Below are 8,102 nucleotides of genomic sequence, written 5' to 3'. Positions count from 1 at the left end.
ATAATTTTATCAATAACAGTATAAAAATTAAAATCTTTGGGCTAATAAAAGGTAGAGGTATGTCTTATTTGGAATATATCATTACTTAATTCTAAAGTAATATATAGGACACTACTGCAATATACTGTGATACATATATGCAATAAATTACAGGAAACATGATTTCAATCGTTATGGAATACATGGAAGGATGAGCAATCAATTGTATCAATGAGACCAATCGACAATAAAGTAAGGATTACAGAATTAATGACAGTGACAACTACACTGATGATACATATTTTTGTTTTAGTGTTACTGATCAAACGTGAAATTGACACAGGTTCATCCAATCAAAATTTATTCTATTGGTTGGGGAGGAACAGTTAAAGCAGACAAAACTCAACTATGGAAGATGGTAAAAAGAGAAATATTGGAACAAAAAAATAAAAGGTAATGCAATAAACTTTTGTTACATAATAAATATTTCCGTCTATTTCGTCCTATATACCAACTATGTTAAAACTTTAACTCTTTTCTTTCAGCCATGAACTTAGAAGAACACAACTAACTCATTTCGAACCAAAACAATATCATTGCAGGTAATTATTATTAAAAAAATTCCTAACAAAAAAAGATGTAATTTCATTTAGTTTACATTTTGTCAATGATAAACAAGGATTAATGTCATTTCTTTTGTCCTTTCAGAAAGTTCAATGCAAAACAAGATGTCATAATTCTACAGGTTTTAATTAAATTCTTCTCTATAATAAGCAATCAATTTAATTGAATAAACCTGTGGCGTTTATACGGTTATTTTTATGATAAATAAAATCTGACAGTTTTTCAAGATGCAAGAAGTTATTGACAAGGAGATATATGATGAATTACGAAGGATTTTTTCCAGGTACACAATCTTTGTATTCTCCTATTTTTTCAGTAATACTCTTATAGTTTGATCTTTCAAAACACAAAAAATAAGCATATTCATTTCTTCTATCCTTCCATTATTTGTAGGAAAATGCAGGTCTCTTCAGATTCAGAATCATATTTTGGCCTACCACTTAAAAAAGAAGAAGACAAACATGAATATCCATGATATTTAGAAAAAATTAATCTTCTGTAAATAACTAACATGCATTTTTTAAATTAGGATAATATTTTTTTCGTTATTTCTGGAACTATATCTTTTTTTGATAATATACATATATCTTTATTGTGTGCTTTTATAATTTAGCATTTTAAAGATTTTCTATAGTAGTTTTACCCTCAACAGAATATGAAACAAATAAGGTTATGTTAATTTTAAAATGGTTTAAAAAATATTTATTTGACAAATTTAAAGAATAAATGATATATTAATATCAACACTAAAATATGATATAAATAAGATCACGATATATTTAAAATTTAACAAATATAATCTGATAAATTTAAAGAACGAATAATATATTTTAAAAATAAAATTAAATTCTTCAAAACAATAGAAAAGCGGCTAGTGCCTGTTGAGCCGCTAGCATGGATAATGGTTTTGGAGGATGAAATCATAGATTGTTCGAGAATAATGATTTGTGAAAATCATAGAGTAGACCTATTGACAGAATAAGAATATTATCTTAGTTTGTTGCTCTTAATTAGAGTGAAAGGTTATTGCAGGTTTAGGGATGTGGCATATCTTGAGTTTTGTTGGTTATTTCATGCTTTATTTTGGTTTGTTAATGCGAACCTTGTTCACTTTGTGTTGAGCTTTATTATTCTATATAACATATGATGAATTTTGTTTAATACATATATGTGATTATGTGAACCTCTGAACCTTTTTGTTTGAGATTTATCAAATTACACACACCACCCCTTTATTACATGCATTGTAAACATTACACTGATTGTAAGTTTCGAACCAAGGAAGCAAGGATTATAGTAGAGGCTCTAAACCAACATGGCACTCGTGGAACTTCTTACACTTAGACCCCTTGGCGTTGATGTAACTAACAAATCCTTATACATGTAGACTAGTGCTTTTTTCCATTTACTTTTGCTTTGTTCAATTAAAATGGCAAAATATCTCCCATAACAAAGTTAAAATCCAGAGATTTCTGTATTATCCTTTTGTTTCTATGCATGGACTTATGGGTTAACGATGACGTTTGACAACGTATTTTTAATTTAATAATGTTTCAATTTAATGGACCTATAGAGACAGCACATCTCATTAAATATAATGCTGGAGAGGTGAGTGTATACTAGTAAAATATTGAGGTGGTGTGTGTAGTTTTGATAAACTCCGAGTGGTTGTAACTTGTGAGTGTAATTTATCCTTTCCTTTTTGTTATTTTTTATTTATTTTATTTTTGTATAATCTTTTATGCAGCTCCATCCAATTAATTCATCAATTTACCTTAATGGAGCCCTAGTTTATTTATTTATGATCAACACTTGAGCTGAGCCTTGCAAATAAATTGAATTTGCATATCACATTTATGTACCGTTTTTTCTCAGTGTGGGTGCCATGGATCCTCTCAAATCCTTCAACTCCAACAAGCATCTCAAAGAAGAATTTGTGAGCAATTTGAGTGGATCCTCTGTTCTCGAAATCATTGCTCTTACGATTACTGTCCCTGTGAGTTACTCTCCCTCCTCCAATCTAATCCTTCTCATGCATAAATGATGATGATGATGATCCGGTTCTTGTTTTCTCTGCCTTCCGCTACAGATGTTGGTCCTTATTCGACACTCCACTTCTGCAACTGGTCAGTCCCATTTCCATGCTCATCTCTCTTTTCAAAATGTGTAAATGGCCTTTTTAATTATTGTTTACTTCATTCGCACCGCATCCTACCTATGTTTTGCTGTGCTCAACTGCTATAGTTCATTTGAACTCTACAATTTCTCAAACCTTACGCTTTGATTCCCTTTGGTCTGATCTGCCTGTCTCTGACCATGTGGTTTCTTTCGATTCAGCATCTGTTTTCTCATATCTTGCTTCTTTTTTCTTATTTCCTCAATGATAGGTGCCTTCTTGAAGAAGAAGAATGATGATGCAGTTTCCAAGTCTAGTAATTTCAAAGCATACTTATCTACATTGTCTTTGGATTTTATTATTATTGTTGTTCCTATGCTGTTGTGTTTCACGGTATGTTTTCTTTCCTATTATCAAATCATTTTTTATCAAATAGATAATGCTTTTGGCTTGGATCGAGTCATTTCTTGTGAATCATTACTGTAACTTCACATAGAGCGTCATATTTCAAGAATCAAAACTCATCTTTCATAAGGGGTAGACTGTAAGAAAAGGAAAGGAAATTCAATTTGGAAATTGTCTTGGGAGACTGGGGTTGCTATAGTGCCCTGTTTCCCTTTGCTTGTTGTTGATTCTCTTCAGTTTTATCTTCAACCTTAAGCTAAGATCCAGGCTCATCAGTGTGAATAATACAAACATGCTACTCTTCTATTCTCTGAGTTGGTGGTTTCTTACATCAACATGTTTGTTGCAGGTACTTTCAAACTGGACATATATATTCACAATTTTGTTAATGCTCTTAACATTCGTTTGTATTGCAGCCAAAAGGTAATTTTTCTCACGCTTTTGTGAAATAACTAATTAATACCATGCTTTCTTATGAGTCAAGCTAATCATGGCTAACTTCAATACCCTGAACTACAGGACTGCTGCTTCATCTATTTCTATCAAAGGAGAGCACAATTCTATTCGAGAATATATTACATCATACAGGGTGGTTGTGGTATGAAGTGTCACTATTGATATTTTATTCTACTCTTCTGGTTTTACTTGTTATTATGTTGATAAAGAAGTTATTTTTGCAGATGATTATAACATTCCTGTGCATCTTGGCTGTTGACTTCAGAATATTTCCAAGAAGATATGCAAAGACTGAAACTTATGGAACTAGTTTGGTATGATTATTCTTCACTTTCCAATGTACTAAAATAAATGGTGCTTCTAGACAATGTCCAGGAAAATATTTTTCTGTATGTTAATGAGAAAAGCGGGTTCCAAAGGCTGTAATTGTAAAAGACTTGCTAATATTGGGAAGAAGGGCTCTTGATTTTCAGCAAAACTTCTTGGCTTGAACGTAGAGCGTAATTCCTGAGTTTATACACAAACAATAAGCTTTTATTTTGTCTTCAGCATATTCTGCTTTGACTAATGACTTTTTGTAATCCTTTAGTTAACTAAACTTTTTATAAATATTTATTGCTTTTCCAATGGGTTATGCACACTTAAAGTACATGTAAAGAAAATTACTTTAGTCTGTTACTTCTCCTTGCTGATTATCCGAAATTTTAATTTCTATCTCTGGTCTCTGTTTCCCTGCTTTTGTTCTGTTGCTAACAAGCAGTACAGTCTATAATTTGATTGTTATATTGAATTGTAACATAAATTTTCATGCTAGATGGATCTTGGAGTTGGGTCATTTGTATTGGCGAATGCATTAGTTTCTCGGCAAGCACGAAATATCACATCTGTGTGAGTTCTTCAATTTCACCCCATTCAGTGTATGTATTTAGAAATGAATGTGTATGTATGCTTACTCAAATATAGATCTTATGTTCTATAAATTTTAAGTTGTCTTACCCCCAATAAGTTAGGGAGCTTATGACATGCTCATACAATGGGTAAAAACCAAAAGTCCATGTGATCCCCTTGCTATATAGGCTTTCCAATATAAAGTGATCAAATTTCTATTTTTCTTTATGTGCTCCATTATAAATCTTGCTCTGGTGTTCTGTATTTTGCATTCTGAAATATCCATTTTTTCTCCTGCTTCAGAAATTGGAAGACTGCAATAGTTTCAATTAGTCCACTGATCACGTTAGGGTTTCTTCGTCTTGTCACTACGACTGGTGTGGATTATCAGGTGCAATTTTTTCATTGTAATCATCTATCATCTATGTAGCGACAGATACACAGTGTTCAAACATGCATTTGCAAAAAACTGTCTTAACAAAGCTGGTCGCCTATCAATTTTTGAAAATTGGAAGTGATATAATCAGTTTCCACATGACATCACATAACAATCTTTGTCTTATTTCAATCCCTGTTGTTTTTTCAAGCCTGCAAACTCTGATGCCATCAAAGAGAGGTAGGCTTGAGTTGAGTCATATACTGCAAAAACAATTCAATTGTACTCCTAATAACTGAGAAGAGTAGTAGCAAAGAAAACAAAAATTAAGGACATGATATATGTCTACTGTTTTCTTCATGATTGTTTTATCTGGTCAATGCTATCAGTGTTTTGCATTTCTGTCTATTTCCAGAATTGCAAATTCTGAATGCATTACTTGTTAGAAAATTGTATATTAGGATGTGTTGTGATGTGCAATGAGGAGTGCCTATTTTAGGCAGAGGATGGAATCTAATCATAATAATGAAATCAACATAAAATTAATACGATATATATCTAGATCCTATATGAATAGTAATATCATAAATATATTCTAACATTACTATTAGTTAAAGACATTGTTAAGGAAGCAAGTAAACTTTCTGCCTTTTCAGGATTGTTTTTAGTTTAAAAAGTCCATCGCAATGCATTTTCACCGGTATACAGAAATAAGAATTTCAATTGTATTATTGTCCATTTTTCTAGTTCAACCATTTTGGTTCTAGATGCGCTCAAGGAAGAAAATAATCATTATTCCTTCATATAGGTACATGTCAGTGAATATGGTGTGCATTGGAATTTCTTCTTCACACTTGCTGCCGTGTCAATCCTTACTTCATTTGTTAACGTTCCGCCGCAGTATTCTGGGATTTTTGGTTTGCTTGTCCTAGTAGGTACACCTTTATCTGTATTATCTTTGTGGCTTGTCTTTTTGAATCTGATTTTCTTATGCAATTTAATATTTGTTTCGAAGTGTACCAGTTCTGTTTGATTCATGGTTTGAGCGCATACTTGCTTTCTGATGAAAGAGGAATGGATATCATTAGTCAAAATAAGGAGGGAATTCATAGTATATTTGGTGAGAACTGCTCCTTTCATATTTCAAACTTGGTGCTATGACAATGAATATTTCTAATAGTTTTACTTTCCATAGATTTTTTTTATTTTTTTATTTTTTATTTTTTGGTAAACACTCATTTTGTAAACAGGATACTGGGGCATGTATCTTGTTGGTGTTCAACTGGGAAATTATCTTATCTTTGGAAGCCATTCCTCTGGATTAAGAAGTACCAAATGGGTTCAGATTAGGGTCTGGATTCTGTCCATCGTATTTTGGTATGAAATTAATCCAGAACTTGTTAATTCCGTATCATTGAAGTCAAAACCTTTGAAATTGTTCTGTTTCTACTTTCCATGATGACCTTGTCAGGTTATTAACTGTGTTTTTAGACAAGCATGTGGAAAGAATTTCGCGGAGAACGGTACGCTTCACTATGTTATGGGTTTCTAGTTAGGTGATTCTTTTGGGTTGATGGATGAAAACTTATTGTCCATACTTCATGCAGTGCAACCTGCCATATGTTACTAGTGTATTGGCCGACAACCTTCAGGTGATTCTCATTTTGGTTCTATTCATTTGATCACCAACATATCTGATGGGGCATGTTCTCTTTGTAGTCTGTATTCTTAGTTTTTTATTTTTCATTTTTTATTTTTCACTCTATATTACTAGTGAGTAGTGATCAAATTGTATTTGTGCAATTGAATAACTTTTGAACTAATCTGACATACCAAATTCAGTAGTGTATAGCACAGCATTGCTGAGTCCATGTTGCATTTGGATATTGTCTCTGAAACAGAACTATAGAGATAACAGACATAGAACCTGGTTTGGTTATGGAAATAGGGACAAAATATTCATTTTTGTCATGTGTCTTTCCATCTCTAAATTTGTCTCAAAGGTAGAATCTAAAGCAACCTTGCAGAAGTTTTAATTGCTAATATGGAATCTAATTAAGGATTTGGTTGGAATATGTAATTTGAGTGTTTCCCTTATTTCAGCTATTATCAATTCTAATGCTGGGTGATCTTATTCCTGGAAGTAAAACTTCAGTACTAGAAGAAGCACTAAACCGAAACTTATTGGCTACGTTTCTTCTGGTTAAGAAACTATCCTTTAGTTACATTCATATACCTTTCTCTCTAGTCACCAAAAAATATACCTTTCTCTCTCTCTAGATCTAAGTTATAATATTTTTAATTAATTTATATGCAGGCAAATATCCTCACAGGCTTGGTAAATCTTTCTGTTGATACCCTCTCTGCGTCATCAATTACAGCACTTTCCGTCTTGCTTGGGTATGCCTATATTTTATCCACGGTCATTGGAACGGCAGATTACTTCGGTGTGAAGCTAAAATTTTGGTAAAGCAAACATTTCTTGTGTTGTAGTCTGCTCAACTAGTGTTGCTGTTGTTGTTATTATTATCATTATTAGCAATGGAGGAAATACTGTCAAACGCGTTGCCAACTAAGAGAGTAGGAGACTTTGTTCGGTTTGTTGCCTTTGGGATTGTCTCCTGCGGTTTTTCCTTGTGCGAATCCTGTCTTGTGCATGCAGCAACTCATTGGCCAACTTTCATAGAGGATTGTATATTTCTAACGTATATACTTTTTTTTTTTATAAGTAAATGATTAAATTAGTCATCGAAAGATCACTTATTCTTCAAATTATTTTTCGAAAAATATTTTTAATCAAATTTGTCCTTCAAAATTTTAAGTTAGTCATTTTAGTCCTTTCATTACTTTCGTTGCTAATGGTGTCAAAATTTGTTGATGTGACACGTTAACTGATGCTATAACATACATCTAGTAGTCTTAATTGGCGATTAACATGATAAATTTATAAAATTTGATCAAATCAATTCCAAATTAAGGGATTCTAATATCTTTAATGTCTTCTTTCAATTAAGTTTTGATTTGATTTAGTGTCATAAATTTGTTATGCTAATAGTTAATTAGGACTCTTATGTGTATGTTGTAGTATTATTTAATCGTGCCTCATTAACAAATTTGGCATCGTCAACAAAGATAATAACAGAAGGAGTAACTCGATTAATTTAAAATCTTTAAAGGATAAATTTAATTAAAAAAGTTTGATGACTAATTTAAAAAACAAATGATCTTTCATAAACGAAATTGATCATTGCTCTTTAT

The 8,102-nt window shown here is 31.9% G+C and overlaps 1 protein-coding gene across 4 annotated transcripts; it reads left to right on the top strand.

Moving 5' to 3' along the window:
• Positions 1-2,218: 2,218 nt before the first annotated feature.
• Positions 2,219-7,379, top strand: LOC107464880 (uncharacterized protein At4g17910). 4 transcript variants are annotated; one of them, XM_016083838.3, is made up of 16 exons: positions 2,219-2,280; positions 2,479-2,599; positions 2,693-2,729; positions 2,991-3,112; positions 3,474-3,547; positions 3,644-3,722; positions 3,805-3,894; positions 4,395-4,468; positions 4,772-4,859; positions 5,653-5,779; positions 5,860-5,964; positions 6,095-6,221; positions 6,316-6,367; positions 6,452-6,496; positions 6,948-7,046; positions 7,162-7,379. In XM_016083838.3, exons 2-16 carry the CDS (start codon positions 2,489-2,491, stop codon positions 7,312-7,314), a joined length of 1,383 nt encoding a protein of 460 aa, XP_015939324.1. In that variant the 5' UTR covers positions 2,219-2,280; positions 2,479-2,488; the 3' UTR covers positions 7,315-7,379. The 4 variants fall into 4 exon arrangements, with proteins under 4 accessions (XP_015939324.1, XP_015939325.1, XP_020986188.1 ...); XM_016083839.3 differs by lacking the exon at positions 2,219-2,280 and having other exon boundaries at positions 2,396-2,599; positions 5,653-5,775; positions 5,868-5,964; XM_021130529.2 differs by lacking the exons at positions 2,219-2,280; positions 6,948-7,046 and having other exon boundaries at positions 2,396-2,599.
• Positions 7,380-8,102: the final 723 nt, after the last annotated feature.

The sequence above is a fragment of the Arachis duranensis genome, chromosome 9, assembly GCF_000817695.3.
Source record: "Arachis duranensis cultivar V14167 chromosome 9, aradu.V14167.gnm2.J7QH, whole genome shotgun sequence".
NCBI lineage: Eukaryota > Viridiplantae > Streptophyta > Magnoliopsida > Fabales > Fabaceae > Arachis > Arachis duranensis.
Note: the sequence above shows the minus strand (reverse complement) of the source record. Positions and strands in the feature narration are given on the sequence as shown.

What these genes read in the sequence shown, in the direction of transcription:
- LOC107464880 (XM_016083838.3), top strand. Translation starts at nt 2,489, where the DNA reads ATGGATCCTCTCAAATCCTTCAACTCCAACAAGCATCTCAAAGAAGAA. An exon ending in AAACTTATGGAACTAGTTTG is followed by an intron (nt 3,895 to 4,394) that starts GTATGATTATTC and finishes TTTTCATGCTAG; the next exon opens with ATGGATCTTGGAGTTGGGTC. An exon ending in TATTGGCTACGTTTCTTCTG is followed by an intron (nt 7,047 to 7,161) that starts GTTAAGAAACTA and finishes ATTTATATGCAG; the next exon opens with GCAAATATCCTCACAGGCTT.